The following is a 22,421-nucleotide window of genomic DNA, read 5'->3' on the forward strand; positions in this document are numbered from 1 at the left end:
TGTATATGAAATTGAATTGCCGCAGGAAGAAAAGTACAGTTTATTACCTGAGCATCTGTAGTCACGGTGGTCACAGTCACAGATTTATAACAGAATAGAGTCTGAAATTCTATTTTGAAACATACAACAAAAGGATATAATGATAATAATATATAAGGACAACAATAAAATCACTGTCACTTTTATTTTACTTCGTGAATTGTTTTTCGAGTATGTAGCACATTTTTTATTTAAATTTAGTATTTGGAAAAGAGTCCTTGAACATTAGTCCTATGAACATTAAGTCATTATTTTAAGCATAATATCACAGAATTTTCACAAAAAATTTTAAAGTGTTATATAACTTTACTAATAATTATTTTTCACACTCTGCAGTCAGTTAAAGCAAAACAATTTTATTTGACATCTTGAAAATCACTTACCTCTCTCAAACAAAATTTGTATAATTGAATAATAAATTTCCTAAATTTTGATAAAATTATTAATAAAATGTATTCCTATTTTAATGTATTATTTAAAATTATAAAAATTTTAAAGATTAGTGCATTATATTTTTACTCAAATGTTAACGCTAAAATATTATAATAGGATACAATAATTTTAAAGAATGTTGAAAATAACAAAAAAAATATACTAATGCACGAAGTCAGTTGAAGAATTTAAGGCACTTAACTCTACCACTGAAATGAATTATGTAAGCAAAGGTTTATAATGTTTAAACTTGTTTTAAAAATCTGGTCGTTGACAGAGTTGCCATGGTGAAACGATGATTTTAACATGTTACAATGTACCTTTCTCTTCAAAACTTTATGTTATGATGCATACTGATGTGTTTTGAAGCAATGTAAAGTGTTTTGAAAGTAAAACTGTTTCCACTCATGTTTTTTATTTCAGTTTTAGCACTAATTTTTTTATTCATTATTTTCACTATATTTTCATTTAAAAAACAAATCATTTTATTAAAATTAAAACATTAAAATAGCATTTGATTAATAATACTTAGTCGTAAAAAGAAATGGATTTGTAATAACACAAGTGTTTATGCATTTTATCGTATATAGTAAACTGTACGTTTACAGTAATCAGTGAAACAACAGGAACTAGAAAAAATTACCCAAAAAATCATGAATTAGCACAAACAACATTATTTGATTTGTAAATTTAAAGCATGTGAAAGTAAAATTGAAAAAAAGATCTGCTCAAAATAGTTTTTTGCATAAAAAGATATTCACCATTCATTCTTTGCGGATATTCTGCCAGAGCAAATAAGGGTAAATTTTCAAAAACTTCTGAAAACGTATTTTTAATCATTTTAGCTCGTTTCAGTTGTTTACGCATTGAAGAAACAGTGACAGTGCGTGAATTTGTTTCACAAATTGGCATTGAACGAGTTTCAGCATTTTAAATAATAAAAATGAAATGAAAAATGGCTTTTAAACAAAAGCGATGCAAAGCGACGGAAATTCAGTTTTTATTGCCATTTTGGTAAAAGTGATATAGCCAATATCACAACCAGCTGTAGGTGTAGGTGTAGCTGTAGGTGGAAATTTGTCATTACCGGTGTAGTGTAAGATGGTGTGGGAGATTTTGTAATTTTGGATACATCGATGCTAACTAGAAAATAAACTATTTCCGGTAAATGTGGAAAAAAGAAAAGTGGCTGATTAAAAATAAAGAATACAAACAAGAGAAAAAGTGTTGAAGACGTCTTTGCAAAGCAAAAGAGAGCGACAAAAGCATAGTTATGCGATCATGCAGGCCAGCTTATATTATGTAAGCTATAAAAATAGAAACTAGAGATTGCAGAATTCACAATTAGAACTAGTCTTGACATGCAACTGGAGAAAATGCTGCATCCTAGCAGACAAGCCAGCTGGCTCTACTTCTTTGAAACTGTTTGTCCATGCTCAAAGAGGACGACAATCCCGTTGCTTCTGATTTTCTTAACCTGATCGAGGGGTTTGTCCAGTTTCAGTGCAGCTGCCGCAAATGATAAAACGCGTTTTCAGAACTGCACCACTGCAGAGCTACGTGGCTCCATTTTCTACGTCTAGTGTTATTTAGAATCCTCAGACAGGTGTTTTATTTAAAAAGCTAATTGTGTCATTTTTTTAGTATAAAATTGCTTTACTGTCATCATCAGTCACGTTGCTGCCAGCTTTTGCGAAACAGGCAATATTTGTTAGTCTGACGTTATATAGCCCTTCCAAAGCACTGCCAAACGACACTGCTCATTTCAACTTTTAAGCAATTTATTTTGGATATTAATTTATTAAAAAACAATTCACAAACATACATACATACATACATTCATTCATGTATGTATAGAAGTATACTTAACATTTCATATTTCTTCGATTGGCTTTACTGATTATAATCCGGCAGTAGCTGTTTTTTGCAAGCTTTTGTTAGAGTCTCTTGCCCATTAACAATGGAACAAAAATTCTTAGCTGTCATCATATTTGCACTTAGCAGTTCTTTAAAAATTGGTAAGCAATTTTTATCTTGCTTTGATTTATCTGAATTCTGTACATTCTCCCCTCATTCAACAAATTTCACGCAGTAATTCATTTTTAGCTTTCATTTTTTGAATTTACCATTTGTGCTCAAACATAGATTATAAAAGGTAAAAATGTAAATAAGCAAGCTTATTTTTAAATCTTTAAGCAGCAAAAGGCGGTTTATAAATGTTAAATTCAGTTATTCTCATTTTTGATACTGTCATCTTAACTAATGACTAAACTGTTTAGTTACTTTTCAAAATTAATCAACATCACGGATTTGTCAAAAATTGTTCACTGTTATTTTTTATTTATTCCTGTGCCTTTTAAGCTTCGTTTATTTGGGCTTAAATTTAAATAACAATTTCAAAAATTTGCATGAAATGATGTGACTGTCCACACCAGTTTATGCTTGCTTGATTTCATTTATCCATAACTATTATGAAAATTTAATGCAGCAGTACTGATAATTCATTGCTAGATGCAAAGCTATTGAACAACATTATATTATAGAACAATTTTTTTTAATATTAACAAGCTGAAGAACAGAAACGACCTTACTATTAATTATGCATGAAAGTTGTTGCACTTCAAATGCTATTTATCTTCTATACAATATATTGAGAAAATAAAGTGCTTAAATAGTTCACATTTCACCAAAAGTAATAGGAGACATATTTATTTTTCACAAATGCAATTTTTTTTATAAAACTTGTCACTTTTACTAAAAACAATTCCATATTTATGAAAAAATATTCATTATCATCATAATGTAAATGTGATTTTAGCTTATTTTAAAATATTTTTGCAGTAAAAGCATGATGAATCATAGACTCTTCCATGAATGCAATTTACTTATGCACCTGTTCTGCATATTTTAAAAGCACTTGAAAATCAACACTACTTAAGCAAAACTGAAGGTGGAAAGATAAATAATTTTTTAACAATGCATTTCATTTTACTTTTAAAATTTTCTCTCTCAGAGTTAAAAATGAATTCAGCTAAAATGTTGGCAAATATTAGTTGAACATTATTATAACCACAGAAGAAATAAGATAAACAAAAAACAAACTTATCTTTACAATCTTAGTCATATTTGTTAAAAAACGCTTTACGAGATATGCATCAGAGTTCATGTGGTATGTTACCAGCTTTAAGAACTTCGAGAATAAAAACTTGGAAGCATGCGTCCCAATACATTTTACATTGTATATTTGAATATCAATGAGCATCACAATTTTTATTTCAAATAAATTTAATTTTACATTACTTCTCAAACATGTACATCTATGTATTCATATTTCCTGTTATTTTTTGTCTATTTAGTTTTTAGTAAAAGTGAACTGAATCAACTGTGCGACCCCAGAGAATATGCAAAGCCAGTGCCTTCAGATAACAGCAAATTTCTGCAGTGTGTCAACGTCATGTACGCGTTTCAGAAATGCTGTTAATGTTTCATGTTGATCTTCATAAAATCTGAGTTATTTTAGAGCACATGTAGGGGAGTGGAAAGAAATGAAATGCCCAGATAATTTTGTATTCCAACCATCTAAACAAAAATGCAAGTCTGCTGATGCTGTCAGACGTCAACAGTCCATGTGCCAAATAGAGCCGACTAGCAAAGCATGTCCTCAATTAACAACGTGCTCCAGTATGTAGTATTAATTTTTTGTTATTTGATGAATGTTTTATTTATTTTCAAGCCTCTAACAGCAACCCAGTTGTTGGAAGTAGCTGCCATTGGCCTAGTGCCAAACTAGCTCCTTCTCCTCATTCACAGACTAATTTTTTACAGTGCATTCCTACTACATCAGAGTAAGAAATTATTAACATTTTTTCTAGCATAATAATCAATTTTTAGAAATCAATGTGGAACATGGTCTCAGATGTCATGCCCAGAAGGAACCATGTTTCATGTAAACGTCTTAAGTGAACATTTTTACACAATATTATGCATAATTGTTTTAAGGCTGATCTTCAAATATGTGTGACGGCAAATTTGCCAAACACATGTCACCATCCACAACATGGGATGATTGCACATCCTGTATGTCCCTGTATGCATGGACATGCGTGCCCTGGAACATCTACGTGCAATTTAGGAATCTGTTGCCAACTTTTGCTTGTAATAACGCCATCTGCACCACCTCCACTGCCTCCAATGCCCCCAGTACCTCCACAGCCGCAACTGCGTAAGTAAACAATGCAGACACGCGGCATTTACTTTGAAATGACTTTGCCTTAGATTAAAGTGCTTATTTATTTGATTTAAATCGTCATGCTAGGTTTAATAGTGTTGAAATTATTCCTCAATCAAGCCTAAACTTGCTTTGAGAAGGCAGTAGCAAATTTAAAATGTTTCTGTTAATGCATAAATAAATAATTTTTTAATTTTAAAAATTTGGACAAACTGTAAAAGATTTTTATCAATAAACAACTTGCACATAAGACTTTTACAGCATGTCATTTTCGATATGAGCACGCTTGTTAGCAGCAGTGCATTACAAATAAAATTCAATTGTCACTATATTTTATTTATCTCAATCTCAAGCTCAAAAGTGCTGCATTTAATATAAATCTTGTTTTTGTTTACAACATATACAGTATTCTTAGTGCAGCACTTTGCTCTCTAACCATGTAAACTAGGGCGTGTTATGTTTTGATCCAGCCGCTAGAAAATGGTCATAGTTGTGTTGAGCATTTTGAACAAATGGTTTCCTTTAAACTGCTTTTAAATATTCCAGTTGCTTTTAAAAACGATGCGTGATCATTGTTAAAAGCAGTAATGGAGTTGCATTTCAGATGGCTTAGTGTTTTTGTCACGAGAGCTGTAATATAAACTTCAATATACAGATAATGTCAGAAATGCAGAAGAAGCATATCTAGAAATGTAATTTTATTTAGTGTCTGAATATATTTAAAAATAATTAATATTTTTACTTCTGGACATCTATAAAAAATAAACTTTAATAAATATCTTTTTATCTCTTACCTGCTTCATAGGAGTTTAAACTAAAATGTTTTAAAAAAACAACTAAAATATTGTTTTTCATTACCAAGTAGCACATATTTATTTACTTATGTCGCAATCAATTGAATATTAAAGTATGAAGTGAACTGTAGAGTGCAAATATAATTATTTTACTAAAACATGGTTGCAGTCATATTTGTTTTACTATGAAAAACTGAAAACATATTTAAAGTGTTTTATTTCTTATATTTATACTGAAATTAAGATAGGGTAATTTAAAGTTGAGGTTTGTGCAGAAACACTTGTTATTATGTTGACATATTTTTTTTCGTAATGCACACTGTAATTTAAATATAAAAATAAACTTAAAAGTTTTAAATTACTGAATTTATGAATTATGGAGACTTATTTCCTTACTTTACATATTAGTATTATTTGAATTTACTAATGTGGCGTTTTCAAAAGAAACTTTATGCATATATTATAATTATTAATCATCATAATACTTAACCAATTTACAATTATTTAGCAACTTGTCCGAGTGGACAATTAGCTGTGTCATTTTGCACTTCTGACGTTCAGTGCGATTGGGCTGCTGGCTTTGTTTGTATTATGGGTGGTTGCTGTCGTGAAAAGCTGCCTCGTTGTCCAAGTGGACAAGAAGCTGTTGCAGCATGCGTTGGCACTGGTCAAAGTACGTGTCCTCCGAATTACGAATGTCAAAACGGTGGCTGCTGCCCTGTACAACTGCCGCTTTGTCCAAATGGAATACAAGCTATACAAGTGTGCATTAGTGATCTTAACTGTCCTCCTGGATACGGATGTATCAATCGTGGTTGCTGCAAACAAATTATATGTCCGAGCGGGTTTCCTGCTTCCCAGTTTTGTCAAGGTAAGATAATAAATATTTAGAAGACATCTATCAATTACTTTAAGAAATAGCTGTTTGGTTAATTTTAGGAGTTATAAATATAAATGCAGTTGAGTAATTTAAGAAAATAAAATATTCATGTTCGATAACAACAACATTTATAATAATAATTAACTTGTTATTGTAAAAACCATTTAATTCTATGTTTGTGCTCTTGAATATTTTTTAATAATTTTGTTCTTGTAATAAGCATTTGATTTTTTCATCTTGTAAACCAACAATTTAGGAAGTGGCCAAAGTACATGTCCGTTTGGTTCAGTGTGCTTGAATGGTGGTTGCTGCCCCCTTCCAACATGTCCCAATAATCAAATATCTATCCAGATTTGCATGGACAGAGACAGTTGCCCACCAGGATTTATTTGCCATAACGGTGGATGCTGCCCACTTCCAACTTGCCCTGGAGGACAAGTTTGCACTGGCTTCTGCGCTGCCGGTGGTGGATGTCCTCCAGGATATGTATGCATACAAGGTGGTTGCTGTCCTCTTCCAATATGCAGTTCTGGTCAACCAGCCGTTTCATCCTGCTCACTGCAAACTGACTGCCCTAAAGGATTTTACTGCGAAAATGGAGGATGCTGCCCCGTTCCACTGCCTACATGCCCAGGAGGTCAGCAAGCAGTTTCTACATGTACAGGTCCAGGAACTTGCACTGCCGGATATTTCTGTTATGTGAACACAATGGGGCATCAGGGTTGCTGCCCAATTCCCGTCTGCCCCACTGGAGAATTAGCATTACAACCTTGTGATCCTTCAACACCCTGCCCAGCTGGATATCAGTGTATCAATAGTGGTTGCTGCCGAATTCCACTGCCTACCTGTCCTGATGGTCAGCGGGCAATCAGCTTTTGCACTTCAAACGAAGCTTGCCCTGTGGGTTACAAATGTTTAAATGGAGGATGCTGCAAAATTCCACTGCCTATATGTCCTAATGGTCAACCAGCAATTAGCCATTGTGGACCAGGAATGGTATGTCCACAAGGTTACTCATGTATAAGTGGTGGATGTTGTCAAGCGCCACAACCAGTATGCCCAAGTGGTCAACCGGCAGTTTCATTTTGCATTGCTGGTGGTCAGTGTCCTTCAGGGTTTATCTGTATAAGTGGCGCCTGTTGTCCAGCACCTACTATAGCTTGTCCAAATGGTAAACAGCCAATACAGCAGTGTGGTGTAGGTGGTTATTGTCCACCTGGCTACTTTTGCATATCAGGATACTGCTGTGAAAGACCTGTTGTTACACCTGCTCCTCCTCCTACTATCTGTCCAGTTACAATGATTCCAGTCTGCTTTTGTGCCATATTTAATCTAGTGTGTCCAGGAAGCTCAGTCTGCAATATGGGATACTGCTGCGCCAGCAGTACGTATAACTATACGGAATTATTAATAAAAAAACGATTTCTAAACTGAGTTATTTTAGGTGCATCATCAATTGCCAGCCAGCAAAGACCAGGATCATCTTGTCAACTTTCTTCTCAATGTTCAGGCTACCCACTGACTAGTCAGTGTAAGCAAGGAAGGTGCATTTGTTTGCCAGGAGCTAGATCCAACGGGGTTACTTGCTCTAATCTTGATATTCCGACGAATGTTGAACAGTTGTGTGATCAGTTTGGAACTCCGTGCAAAAAGTATTATCATTCCAAAACGCTTCGTCGGAAAGCAATGCCGCAAGAATTTGGAATTTCGAACACTACTCAACCTTTATGGTGGAAGTCTTTGAGTAACGACTGTGTAACAGATCAGGAGTGTACGCTTGATGAAACTTGCATTCGACAAAAATGTTATCCGTGTAAGTAAATTCTGTAACATGCATTGGGCTTACATATGCAAATTATAATCCCTATTTTTGTTATATAGTAATTCGACCTGGTGAACATGGATGCCAATTAACTGAGCAATGCAATCGTACAGTAACAGGTAGCTCCTGCGTGAAATCAACTTCAAGAAATAGCAAAGACAATTACTGTCGCTGTAAATCTGGATTGTATCGTTTTGAATTCAGCTGTGGTATGTTCTGAATTTACTTTTAAATTTCTGATATTATTTTCTTAAACTTTGTTTAATTTTATTATTTTTCAGTATCTCGTTGTCCACCAGGTACTATTGCTGCGGGAGAAGCATGCATTGCTAAACAAGTAAAACAAATATCTCCAAATGATGGTGAGAGTCTCATATAAATAAAATATTTTGCTATTCATTTAAGAAATACTTTTAGATTTAATCAAACGAATTACTCTCGTATTTTACCCAACAAACAATGACTCATCACAAACATCATCACCTGATGACAAACATGCAAAAGAAAAACAAGAATCAAAATGAACTTAAAGAATTTTGCTATGAGCAGTTTTTTCTTTTTATTTTTAATATATAACTACCTTGTTTCAGATAAGCTTTGATTAAAATGTCGTTTTAATTGCAAGGTAGATACTGTTGTTTGAAGTAGCATTATTCTGTATAGTGATTATTATTTAGAAGAAAAGCGTTTCGATGCCAAATTAACTTTATTCCTAAGAAAGAAATAAATTTTAATAAACCCTTTTCTGCCGAGTTATCTATTTAACATTTAAAGTGTATTCTTCCTGCAAAGCATGCATGAACATTTTCCGTTCAAAATGCATCTTTTAGCCAATGTAATAAATTTTACAAGATTTAAAACTATGTAATATTTTAAGCAATTTCTAAAAATTTGATTTCTTCAGTAAAATATTTGTAAAATTATTGGCAAAACATAAGAATTTCTTAGGAATGTGTAGCAATATAGATATAATAACATAAAATAAAATTGCTTGACAATTGCTTTGTAAAAAAATACAAAATAAAAAGCAGATCAGGCGGAAAAAAATCATCATCTGCAACATATAAAAATATAGGTTATTCCCGGGACTCCCACACAGTTGGAGAATAAGTTTTACTTTTTAAAATAAATTAAAAATGACAACAAATAGCTGTTGACAATTCACTGTATTCAAGCAAAAAGCAGGAATTATTTGCTATTTTTTTCTTAATTTTTATACAGATAATTCTTATATTTAAATTAAATGTTTAATCGCGCGTTTAAAATGAAAAAAATATCCCTTTATAACAGGACATAATTAACAAAATTACTATACTACTACGCAAGTATTTACATTTAATTAATTTTGATTATATTTTTTATATAAGCACTGAATTATTTTACTAATAATTGAGTTTCATTTATGTTTTTTATGAAAAGAAACTTTCATTTGTGAAATGTAATATCCATTTTGAAATAATACATTTTCACAGGACAATAAAAGCTGATAAAAACTACACTGTAGTTAAAAATGTAAAATTCAATCGTAAATTCATGCTATTATTTTAAATGGCATTTTAGAAAAAGAAAAAGAACAAGTTGTAAAAGAAATGTTGTTTGCAATTTATTTTCTGCATCACCTTGATATAATAAATCTTTCAAAATGACAAATTGTCTCACTTTTCAAAAACAAACTAGACAGTAATAAATTAAAAAAATAAAATAATAAATTTATTAAAAAGTTATTTCATAACAAATTTTTATGAAAACTGTATTTTTGAAAATACAATATCAATTTATTATTTATCATGCAGTATTATGATTTAGAACAGCTAAAAATTCATTAATTGTAAGCTTAATTGATCCTTACAGTCAAAATTTTATTACATATATGTTTAATATTTTCATTATTATTTATTAATTTTTTCACAATTCCAAAATACAAGTTTGAAGTTTAAAGCAGAATGAAAATTTTAATTATTTTTAAAATTTCATTTATGTACATACATCTAACATTACATTATATATCATATCGTCATGTCTCAACAACACAAATGCCAGTGAATTAAATTAATAATGGGATAGTAATGATAGCTTGCTAATCCCTTTATGTTCCATTTAATAAATTAACAAAGTAACTGATTGAACAATTGAATTATACATGTGAAGTTTCAACTTTACAAAGAATCTTTACTAAAATTTAGAATAATTCAAATGATAATGATAACGTGTAATAATTCAAATGCAGCGTTTGAAATGTTAGAAAGCTGCATTTAATTTTTTAAGCTATTGAAATTATAAAGTGATGAATTTAATAATAAGAATTTTAATGAAACTTTAGTAAATTTACTATATTTTTTTATTGATATGAAATGTAAAAATTTTTTTAATTGTGTTTCATTTCAAATTGTACAAAATTACATTTATTAACTTAATTTACATGATAAATGAAAAGCATGGTTGCATAAAAGAAGTTGTGAATTAATTGAATAATTATCAAAATATGATAATTGGCAATTTGAAAAAATACAACTTTACCGTGGTGTGGCATAAAGTTCTATTGTTGGGTCAGGGACGTTAGCCAGTTTAATTTATTTTGCGTAGTTTGCTTTTACTGTTTTGTTCTGGTCAGCATATACTAATTGCAGGTAAACTTTATAATTTATGGGTTGGTTGCGTTTAGTAAAAGTTTACAGAGGTAACCCCTATGCTATGTTATGCTTCAGTAGGTTAAACATAAATTAACTTGCAAACTTTTGCCAACTGCAAACAAAGCACACGTGACCAGCAATTCCTGGAATTTTTATTCCATCTATTAAAAATAATAATGCAAAAGAAAATTATTTAATGTATTCAAAATTTGTTAATTTGCTACTTAATTTTCACTGAAAATTTGTCAGTAATATCTGGACCAAATTAACCAAAAACTAATGGTTTATCATTTTAATTTATTGATCATCGTCATAAATAATTGCTTTTCTTCAACAAGTGACATTTATCTAAAATTATTTCTTTCAATATTGTAAACAACAAACTAAATTAGTAGAAATATTTTGAACTTTACTGATTATTTTTAAATTATTGCTAATATTCTCCATATTATTATTTCGTTCATGCAGATTCTGTTATTTTATCATCTCAATTTATTAGCATTATATGATTTTATAATTAATATACTTTACATCAAGAATGTAAAGTCAAATGCAAATACTTCTTCCAAAATTTAATTGTTGCAAATTTGAGCCTTTTCTGAAAATTTGAAATAATTTTTCCTAATTTCATTTACGCATTTTAGCAAATTCATTGCACAACCAAGTTTCCATTTGCATTTTAGCATGCATGCATGCAGGAGCATTTGAAAAATTACTGGCAAACAAATAAATAAATGCATTTGCTAAATGAAAACAAAACATAAATTTAAATAATGCATAAAAATATACTTGAAACTGCATAATAAAGATAAAATTTTAAGCACTTAATTTTACAATTTATTATTATATATTCTGTGAGAAAATCTCCAAATGCACATCAAAGCAACTATCATTACTCCAACAACTCTGCAGACAGCAGGCACTATATTATTGAAGAATTTTCATCTGAAGTGCGAAAATTTTTACAGAAAAAAAATCCAATTTTTACATGTTTCACTGTTTTGTGAAAAGTTTAAAATGTTCCCTTCTTGTGACTTCAAAATCAGATATGGCGTAATTTGTACAACAATATGTTGTTTGTTACTGAAGTAATTTCTTTGCAATGATATATTTGCAATAAAATATTATCAGCCATTTGAGATCAGTAAAAAGGAAGTAAAAAGACTTTGCAAAAATTTCACTATCAGCTGTCAAATCTGTTGTCAGAATCACAGGATTCGTAAATTGTGGAAAGATTGAACAGCTTGAATGCAGAAATCCAATTTTTCATCTGTTATTCCCATGAATTTTAAAGGTCAGTGTTGTAAAGAACAATTCATCTCGTGTTTAATCAATTAAAATCGCCTTGCCTACATCCTGCTGAATGAACAGACAAATTCGCAGCTACCAAACTTGTTTAATACAGCTTTAAAGAGTAAGGTTGTCAGTGGAACACCTTGAAACAAGATACCGCCAAAAGGAAGATTTCTCCTCGGGCATTTTACCTTTTCAGAGCACGTCTTACAATCAAACGGGAAATTAATATGTGTACTAAAAACAAACTTTTTGTGCAGTTTACTTTTGAAAGCTTACAAGCTTACACTTTTCATCAGGTTGCTAATTTCGTGGAAAACTTTGACGAACATTTTATTTTTACAGCTCAGCAAACTTGAATTCAAATTCGAAAAATAACTTCTCCTTCTGAACAGTTTAATGACAATTTTCAAAAATTGGTAATATTAAAATTTCTAGAAAAACTGCTTTCGCTTTTTTCCAAAAAAAAATCACTTAAACTGCCGAAGAGCTTGTAGCGGCCGATGCACCACAGACGGAGGTCAAACATCCCATTTTTTTACACAAGGCCGAAACGACCCTGCGTCACGCGTCAGCGACTACCGTCTACAAAAGCCTCTGTGTTAAAAATGCTTTTAGACGACCGTGAAATTGTGACTGTATTCCAAGAGTCCGGTTTTGATTCGAGCAGGCGAAAGCTGGCTTCGCCTATCCTACTTTTTCAAACCCGCATTTCAATTTAAAAATTACTGTCTTCTTGGAAGTGGTGATCATCCTTAGTCCGTACGCTTTCTCGACTGCCACCATCAGACACTCTGCTGTCCAGTGTCGAATTTATAATTCTGCCACATTTCCATTTTAAAGCCTTTCACTGCTTCAACAATCACTGTCAGGTAATAATTATTTCATCTCTCTTTATCTTTAATCTCTGCATATATATATATATATCAATGCATGTGTATCCGTGCATGCACCTGCATATATTACATATGTAATTTCAATACATAAATTTCAAATATTTAAATCTGTTGTTTAATCATCATGTTTCGATTTAATAAATTTTCACAGCTTCATAGCTTACTGCATAAAATTACAGCTCAAAGAAAAGTACAGTTATGTAATTGCTTATAACTCAATTCAGTAAAAGTATATTTATTATATGGTTTATACATTCAAGTGAGATTATTAAACAAAAATTTATGGCGCTCTAAAGGAAGAGAATTGTAAAAATGAAAAGTATTTCCTTATTATTATTATTATTATTATTAATGCTAAGAATATTATAAATTTTGAAGTTTCTGGTACATAACGACGTGATTTCTTCAACGAAAGGATGATGTTTCTGATATGTAAAACTTACACTCTATTTTCATTCCGAATTAAACATTGCAAATACTAGTTTCTTTCTTTTGAAGAAATCATCCACTTCAGTAACCTTGATAAAAAATAGCATTGTTCAAATTTGCTTTGATCACATTATAACGGTGCAGAAAAAAAACAACTTCAAGAATTCTCAATGAATCATCATCTTAAGAAATCATTATGAAACTATTCCATGGGATTCTGCTTTTTTTTCAATTTTGCAATTACAGACAGGCTTATTAGAGAGGGGGAGGGTCATGTGATTCAGTGCAAATAATTTTTTTATAAACTATTACAACGATCGGTTTTGTAAGCCTTGTTTTGAAAACTGCCACGTGATAAGATACCAACCTCTCAGTTGCGCTTGACACGCGTGTTGATTGAAGCCCTGGGCATTGAAAGATAGCCTCGATTTTTCTTCACGTGTAACCATTTGTTTTCTAGGACAGCATAAAGGGCGGTAAAAGTTTACCACTCCACTTCACCGTTTTGTTTTTACATTTAAATTCACCACCGCTTGTTTCACTTTTCAGGCACCAGCTTTTTAATTCAGAAAATGTTCACTTTCAAAATGTCGTTTTTTATCAATTTGACAATTTTGTTGGTAAGTTATTTAATACAACTGAGAATTCATTATGGTATAATTATAAGAAAAATTTTTAGACTTTCACAACTATTCACGGCGTTATTATTGATAATTTAATTATTGGTGAGCCAGAAGTAGAATGCGGTACTGATTCGATGCTAGTTAGTTTAAACACAAAAGAACCCTTCGAAGGACACGTGTATGTAAAGGGTCATTATGATACACCAGGCTGCAGAACAGATGGAACTAACAACAAAACTGCAAAAATTTCTATATCATACTCTAACTGTGATGTTCGAAGACAAAGAACTGTACGTAATCATGAAATGCATTTTATTGTTTAATGAAAGTCCGCATAATTTCAGTCGTCACCAGCAGGCGTATTCTTAAGCACCATTGTTGTGATCACATTTCACCCGATGTTCGTCACCAAAGTTGATCGTGCTTACAATGTGAAATGCTTTTATATGGCAGCTGATAAAGTCGTATCATCAGATTTGGAAGTTAGGTAAGTAGAATAAAGCAACACCTTGATCATTCCTTTCAAAAATTTGGGTGTGAGGAAATCAGGTGAATGACACACATTCAGTGCATTTGCCATTGCATGGCCATTTGACATTGCGTGAAGCACTCCCACCTGTTGCTAACCTCCCGGAAGTAACATTCTGCTCCTATTTCACTTTCATTTAAAAACTGCTTTATAAATTGTCTTTCAAACTCAAAATATTTAAAAATATTTTTCATATAAGACAAAGTATTAATAACTAAAAGCAGCATACCGTTTTAATATTTTATATTATTTAAAAAATGAAAACTTATTATTTAAAATTTTAGCAAAATTTAATATTTCTAAGTTTTAAACAATGTCTACTTGAATTTAAAAAGTAGCTTAGCATTCTTGCGTTTAAATAAAAATTATTAAATTATTTAAAAATTTTCCAATCTGGCTTTCAGACTAGTTTGCTTCAACGAATATATTAATAAGATTCCAATTCTAGATATAAAACTGCCAAAGTGGTATTTTAATAAATTAAAAGATGCACTGAAAAATCATATCAAAATTAAACTGACTTATGCACTGTCATGACATTAATAAAGGAAAATGAAGAAGTTGCACTAAATGAATAAGAAGTTGTGATGACGCATCATCAAGACTAGAGTGCTTTGATTTAATTGATTTCTAAAAATTATGTACAGTAAGTGTATGTATTATGTATAAAACGATAATTAAATCAAATGAAATTTATATCTGTTCCATAACAAGTAAAAAATGCTCTGCAACGTTCATGAGGACTTGAAAAATACACTTTTTATACTTTTTAGCGAGAACTATGAATAATAATAGCAATAATGGCAGATGATGATCATTTTTACTGTCAGTACAACGGTTACAAAAACTAGAAATGGCATAATTTTATACGTAATATTTTTCATTTGCTATTTCCGTCTGTTTGAACAAACAAACAAGACATATATTGAAAAAAGTTCACTTTGCATATTTTTGCATGCTTATTGTCAAATAACTGCATGTGCAATTAACATAAATGCTTGTGTAGCGTTGCATTCTAACTTTAGAGAGCTTCCTAGTTTCCAAAGTGACGATGTACAATCAATGAACTCTTTATTGCTTAGTACGTTGGCTACAGAACTGATAACTCAAACGGTGGAAATGCCGGAATGCAAATATGAAGTTCTCAGTGATGGACCAACTGGTCAAGCGATTAAATATGCAACCGTTGGTCAGCAAGTGTATCACAAATGGAGCTGCAGCAGTGAAGCAGGTAAAGTCTTATGAGAAATTTAATTATCGTTGAAATTTTATTCCTTAATTTGTTCTAAATGTTGTATAAAAATCAATGCAATAACTGTAAATCAGTGATACTTTAAAAAATAATACATTTCACTATTTTGTTTTTCTATTTAGTCGATGTGTACTGTATGACTGTTCACAGTTGTAGCGTAGAAGATGGACAAGGCCGACGGGTACTATTATTGGATGAAAATGGGTAACTTTTTGTCTGTTTGAGAAGTTCCGTCAATCTGACGTAAAATTGTCATGTCTTTTATTTGCAGCTGTCCGCAAGACAAATACCTTATGGCCAATTTAAATTACCCAACTGATTTGGCTGCTCAAGTTGACAGTATGGTGTTTAAATTTGCTGACAAGCCAAGCTTATTTTTTCAATGCCAAATTCGTTTGTCGTTGAAAACAGACGGAGAATGCAAGGTTGTTCACAACGATTTTCAGTCAACTTTTTTCTTCATTTTTATTTTAATTTATTTTTTTAGAGAACCTCTGATGACTGTAATACGCTGAAGAAAATGAAAAGAGAAATCTTTGCAGGCAAGAAAGGAGAAAACGTCGACGTCTTTTCAGATACAATGGTTGTTTTGGATGTTGACGATGGATATGGTAGTTTTTATTATTTTTTGGGTTTGTTCTTTTTTAATATAAGATTTTTATTTTAAGCAACTCTTGAAGATTTGAAAAAATTGCAAGCACTTCGAAATTCAAATATGCATAATACTATTGTTACAGAAGCTGAAAATGGAGTTTGTCTCAGTTCTATCAGTTTTGGAATTCTAGTCTCAATTGTTGGTCTTTTGCTCCTGACATCTATATCCGCAAGCGTAATGGTGTGTCTGAGACGTGACAGGAACACACTTAAAAAATAATTTGAATCAGCATATATGAAACATCATTTATTCTTTTTGCATTTGTTTCATTTGTTCTGCCATTGTTCAATGATGCTCACTTGATAACGAATATATTACATTATGTGTAGATTTCTTTTAAATATTGTTTTCATTTCACTACCTTTTTAATGGTCTATTTGGATATTCTGTCGGCTCAATTTCCAGTACCGCTGCCCTATTCTCTCATGAGTCTGCCATTATTTAGTTTTACTTACTCAAAGTGTAAAAATTGTTAATAATGAAATGAAAACAACAAATATGAAGCTCAAAAAAGCACTTTTACGGTGATTACTCTTTAGAATAAAATTTTATTGCACATGAAAAGATAAAAATAAATCAAAAATTTTGCATCTATTGTTCTTTGTATTTTTGAATGATATAATATAATATATATCACTTTAAAACTTTTGAAATAATGTAAAAATTCATTAATATAAATTAATTTACGCTTCATTGTTAAATAATTTACAGTCCAACTTGGTTAAGTGCACATGGAATTTGGCAGGAATCTCCATGCACTTATCCACAGTTGAGAATTATGCAGAGTAATTGAAGGAACGCTAACTTCGCATCGACGAATAGGTTTAATGCAAGAAAATGTCCATTTATTTTAAGTAAAATAGTCAGAAATGTAGGTTTTAATTACATTTTGTGGTACCAGCGTTACTAGCTGATCTTCAATTCGATTTAGATTTGTCTGATTTATGCTGTTTTCGTAAAAATATGGCCGAATTGCTGCCAGACATGCAAGAGCTTCCTTGTGAATAACTTCCTGGGAAAACAGTAGTTGTTTAGTCTTTACTTTAGGCCAGCTCAAGTTGTTTTTGATGCGCGTGCTTATTCTGATACAGTAAACAATCAACTTTGCTGAGCATCAATAATTGTTATGGCTGATGATGAACCTAAAGCGGCCTGGAACGCGCCTATTGTGCCCTTACCTATTGCGAACAGTGAATCCTGTGGACCTCAGCAAAATGATGCACTCATCCATTATTTTAACGTATAATTCGTAATTTTAACGTATAACAGGAAATTTCGTTGGACCGAAATCATGTGCATTTAAGGGAAATGTGCACTTAACCAAGTTTGACTGTAATTCAGTTAAGCTAACTAAAATCACCAGAAGCAAATTACAGCTATCAAAACTGCAAAAAATATTTCCACACATCCTGAAAGAATAAACTTGCTGTAATCAAACGATAATTCATGTTTTTCTGATTATTTTAATCAGACTAACATGATTGCAATATTTTCACAGTTTAAAACACATTTCAATTATTCAATTCAATTTAATTCAAATTAAATTGCAAGCAACTTGCACCATATTTTTTTAAGCATTGCTTAATAAATAAAGTAAAATTATAAAAATCAAACTAAACAATGAAACGATATCTAACATGAAATAAGAAAAAAACCGGTCAGTAAATTTCATCACTAAGAACTTTCTGCGCATATCTTTTGAAGTAAAATGGCGAGCTGCCCATTCTATCCAGAACGCCGGTGCTGAGATTCCTGCTCGCTTTTTAGCCTTTCGTTCAAATGTTTGATATGATGATAGCATCAATTTCATTTTTAATGTCTTTTCTCTAAAGAAATAAATCTTAAAAATCAATATTTCTAAAACATTTATATTTTGAAAACCGAAATATTTACTATGTTTGAAGTATTTTTACTAAAACTTATTGAATATAACATGCAAGCAATGATTTAATGCAATATTTATAATGCTACTCAGCTATGTATTATTATAATATTATTTAAATGAATTAATTAAACAATATTAATGAAATGTAATATTTATGCCATTTTTAAGTTTTTACAAAAATCCGTTTCAAAATATGCAGTAGAAGTTTTAAAATTCTAAAATTACCTGTATTTTTTAACTGCATAATATTGATCAGGATTAAGAAAAGAATCATTCTGCGAAATTTGCAGCATTTTTCGCAATTTATGTGAGAGTTTCTCACCAGAAAGACTGTTGACAAAAAGTACATCAGCCACACCTTTTTCTACAAGTCTACCAACGTTGTACATTTGATCACCTTGTAGTGGAATTCCTAGCACCGGAACAGCATTATTAATCGCTTCTAAAGTAGTGGAAACTCCACCATGACTGATAAGCAGTTTTACTGATGGATCTCCAAGTAGTTGCATTAGAGGTATCCATTTGGCAGCTATTACATTTGAAGGCAGTGAATTGTTATATTTTTCAATACCCGGTATTTGCAGTACTACTTGGTACTGTTTAAACTGAGAAAAGGCAGAGCTAAAACTTTTTATGACCCGTTCTGGCAACTGGGAAGCACTGGAACAGGTTCCAAATGATGCAACAATCACATCTTTATTGGGGGTAGTACCGTAAACCTAAAACCGGAATATTTTATTTAAATAAGAAAAAATTAAAAAAGCCACAATTTTATACTCAATAAAAATGAATATGTATTAATTATAATTATTTTTAGCATTTAATCATAAAAATATAGCATAGGAACAAATAAAATGATGAAAAGAAGTTGCATCTTGCATTGATGCCAAATGCACCATTTTGAAAACTGAATATAATAATCACAAAAATAAAAGTAATAAAAAATACATCTTAATGAATTTATATGCAGCATATTATCAAATAATAAAAAGAAATTTGCACTAATTTTTATTACCATTACATAAATGTTTAATACACATCAAGCTTTTATTCTATTTAGCCGTTAATTATATATTGCTGTCTAGCCTTTGTTCTGTCATATGCAAACTAATGCTCAGGCACTAAAGTGCACATTATTAAATTAACGCTGAACTTGTTAACTTAATTGAATTAAGATGTATTACAGCTTTTAGTTAATAAATTAAAATATTTAAAAATCAAAAAATCTAATGATGGAATGAAAATTTGACATACGTCAGAAACGTGTCGCGGCTTGATTCCTGAGCACTTCATACACCCAAAATATTTTACTGTATTTGCAATTGGTCTTGGTCCATCGAGAAGAAATTCCAATGGAGTTCCATAAAAAATTGTGTCCCGTTCTTCTTGACGCAGTTCTGCAGAATATCCAACATCTCTGAACATCTTGTTACTACGCCAAAAAAGTCCCATTCTAGCAAAAATCAAAGCTACATGTGTGGCCGTGTTTAAAACACGCTCAAAAAATGACATCTTTGATCCAGTGTGACTGACCAAAGCTGGAACATAAGAAGGATTTGACGGCACTCCAAAATTATCAGTGTATACTTCAACCATTGGATAATTTGATAAATAAACTCTGGGTATTTTTAAAATAGAAGAAATTCCAATTGCGCATTCATTTAATACATAGTCGATGGCAATTATGTCGAGTTTCATCTCTTGCACCTTGCGCATGTAATCCGCATCTTTCAATGCAGATTGACAAGCCTTGGCATGAGATTCATATAACTGATGAAATGTAAAAATACCTTTGTAATTGAAAGTTCCTCCTCCCATTGGTACAGGCCCATGCCAAATTTGATTCATAGCTGCGTTCATGATAGTGTTCGTTTCTGGCCGACTATAATCATATTGCACAATTGACCAGTTGTAGTTACTTTTCGGCAAAGTAAAATTGAAGTTGAACACTCTTATTTGAAGCATTGTAACTTTAAATCCTCGACTTGACAAATCATCCGCAACCTGTTGCATCATGATATCGTGACTATACGGTCCGGTGTTCATGAAAAGACCAATATGCAGTTGTTTTTTTATGTTGTCTTTACAGTAAACCAGAAAAACTATGGTTAATAAGCAAACTATTTTTTCTACTATCGTATTCATTGTTATGCAAAGAAACGGGTTTCCGTTTCTTTCACAAAATTCATAATGAATCTAAAAGAAAATAAATAAATATAACATATGTAACTTGTCTTGCATTTCAAGTATGCAGTTAAAATAAAATTATACGTTGTCAAAATAAAGAGAAGATTAGCACATCATTTCAATATAAGATTACTTTATTTTGTTAATTGAAATGTATAATAAAGCATACGTTCTCTCTTAATGACTAGCACCAAATTAACTGATTCATGGATAACAAAAGTTTTGATTTTAAAAAATAACAAAAGATGAAAAAACAGTCTAAATTAAAATCCACTATTAAATTAAAATTATCATTTAACAGAAACTGGCTAACTTCATCAAATATTCAAATCAGATAAGAATTTTTTATGCTTACATAAAATTATATTTGTCGACAAGCACCACTCAAAGCAATTGCTGAAGATGCTTATAAACTGCAACATGAAGATTAATTCTTTTCTCATTATTGTATTTTGCAACTTAATGAAGTTTACAAAAATACTGTTCAGCCCTCGACAGATTCGATCAATCACTTCACAATATTCTGCACTTTACATTAGATCATTAGAAAAAAAGAATGTTGAGAGAGGAATTTTAAGAGGAATTTTATGAATTTTTCTTAGTGCATAGGTTCTTCAGGGGCATCGAAAAAAGGAAATTAGAAAGTGCTCATTACGTCAGTCAAGTCCTTGACAACAGTGCCAGTCAGTACTAAGAAAAAACATTTTGTACACCATTCACAACGGTGCAAAGTGAAAGTTTCTACACTGCATTATAAGTGTACCATGCTCAAAGCTAACTAAAATTAATTATACTGAAAAATAGGTGACTGAACTTCATCTCAATTCTAAATTGTTGCTAATTAAAATATTCGTCTAAATAAAATAAATCCCTTTAATCAAGCTTATTATTGCCTTGCCATCTTTCTACTAAAAGCAGTTTTTGCTTTCTTGCTTAAGCAATTTTAAACTTATATAAAATACTTTATTCATTTGAAAATGCTTAGAACATTATAAATTAAAAAGATGATATTACTAAAAACTATAGTGCTGTGAAAATATAACTGAAGTGATCGAAGTGTTTTTCCTCATATATTATCAACATTTACATTAATTTCCATATTATATTATTGTTATTATTATTATCTCTATTATTATTAGTGCATAAAACTACTTTAGCAGTTCATTTATGCTTCTTTTAGTGAAACATCACTATGATGATATTTTGAAAGACAAATGCTAACCTTTCCTTCAGTGCATTGTAATTGCACATTCAACAATTCACTGCAAATTTCAAATGTATACTTTAAAGATATATGAACATCTAAGCATGATATTTTATTTCTTAATTTAATTACAAAATATTATACACTTGTACATGTAGGTAATTTCATAATTTACATTTTTTATAAATGAAATTTAGCATATTAAACACGCTTTAAATCCAAAATATAGGGTATTCATAGAGAAATTTAAATATTATAAAGTAATATTACCAATGTTAAAGTTCCATTTTAATTTCAAAAAGCAGTAAAATGCAATAATACATTTTAGTGAATTAGCAAATGCAAGAGGACGAATGACGAAAGTCTAAAATAGCAGATATCCATTGACTTAATAACTAAAACTGAAGAATAAAAAATCAGAATAAAGCATTAAAAACTGTATTTCGTGACAGTCACGCAAAAGTATGATAATGGTGCACTGACCTTACTGAATGTATGTTTCAAGCACATTTAATTTTTTATTAAAAACTTTTTTATATTAGACTTTATAATTTTAAACTTAAATTTCGATTAAAATTGCATAATAACTTAATTCTGTTTTTATACCTTCTTTTCGAAAAAAAGTTACATTATATAATGGCAG

General features: G+C 30.9%; 3 protein-coding genes across 3 annotated transcripts; 2 read left to right on the forward strand and 1 right to left on the reverse strand.

Annotated features, from left to right (window-relative positions):
* Positions 1-3,621: 3,621 nt before the first annotated feature.
* On the forward strand, positions 3,622-8,719 carry Tsp_01116 (putative chitin binding Peritrophin-A domain protein). The gene is made up of 13 exons (XM_003376853.1): positions 3,622-3,640; positions 3,828-3,927; positions 3,992-4,152; positions 4,205-4,316; positions 4,363-4,417; positions 4,471-4,693; positions 6,002-6,364; positions 6,630-7,681; positions 7,710-7,761; positions 7,818-8,186; positions 8,255-8,404; positions 8,477-8,557; positions 8,613-8,719. The coding sequence occupies exons 1-13, from the start codon at positions 3,622-3,624 to the stop codon at positions 8,717-8,719; spliced, it is 2,844 nt and encodes a 947-aa protein (XP_003376901.1).
* A 5,311-nt stretch (positions 8,720-14,030) lies between these two features.
* On the forward strand, positions 14,031-16,721 carry Tsp_01115 (DNA topoisomerase 2-alpha). Its single transcript, XM_003376854.1, has 8 exons — positions 14,031-14,063; positions 14,123-14,356; positions 14,411-14,553; positions 15,426-15,826; positions 15,970-16,051; positions 16,119-16,240; positions 16,390-16,479; positions 16,516-16,721. The coding sequence occupies exons 1-8, from the start codon at positions 14,031-14,033 to the stop codon at positions 16,719-16,721; spliced, it is 1,311 nt and encodes a 436-aa protein (XP_003376902.1).
* A 1,036-nt stretch (positions 16,722-17,757) lies between these two features.
* Positions 17,758-20,628, reverse strand: Tsp_01114 (UDP-glucoronosyl and UDP-glucosyl transferase family protein). Its single transcript, XM_003376855.1, has 7 exons — positions 20,618-20,628; positions 20,549-20,583; positions 19,642-20,489; positions 18,613-19,106; positions 18,158-18,328; positions 17,863-17,911; positions 17,758-17,832 (listed from the first exon to the last, which is right to left on the reverse strand). Exons 1-7 carry the CDS (start codon positions 20,626-20,628, stop codon positions 17,758-17,760), a joined length of 1,683 nt encoding a protein of 560 aa, XP_003376903.1.
* Positions 20,629-22,421: the final 1,793 nt, after the last annotated feature.

Source organism: Trichinella spiralis, assembly GCF_000181795.1.
Source record: "Trichinella spiralis strain ISS 195 chromosome Unknown Scfld4, whole genome shotgun sequence".
NCBI classification, from domain to species: Eukaryota; Metazoa; Nematoda; class Enoplea; order Trichinellida; family Trichinellidae; genus Trichinella; species Trichinella spiralis.

Bases quoted from the DNA above. Each gene is read 5' to 3' on its own strand.
- Tsp_01116 (XM_003376853.1), top strand. The intron at 4,418-4,470 runs GTAAACGTCTTA...AATTGTTTTAAG, and splicing joins CAGAAGGAACCATGTTTCAT to GCTGATCTTCAAATATGTGT. The intron at 7,762-7,817 runs GTATAACTATAC...GAGTTATTTTAG, and splicing joins TACTGCTGCGCCAGCAGTAC to GTGCATCATCAATTGCCAGC.
- Tsp_01115 (XM_003376854.1), top strand. From the start codon at position 14,031: ATGTCGTTTTTTATCAATTTGACAATTTTGTTG. The intron at 16,052-16,118 runs GTAACTTTTTGT...TTTTATTTGCAG, and splicing joins CTATTATTGGATGAAAATGG to CTGTCCGCAAGACAAATACC. The intron at 16,241-16,389 runs GTTTGTCGTTGA...AAATCTTTGCAG, and splicing joins ATTTTTTCAATGCCAAATTC to GCAAGAAAGGAGAAAACGTC.
- Tsp_01114 (XM_003376855.1), bottom strand. The intron at 18,329-18,612 runs GTAATTTTAGAA...TTATTTCTTTAG, and splicing joins TATGCAGTTAAAAAATACAG to AGAAAAGACATTAAAAATGA. The intron at 17,833-17,862 runs GTGATTTTAGTT...ACTGAATTACAG, and splicing joins ATAGCTGTAATTTGCTTCTG to TCAAACTTGGTTAAGTGCAC.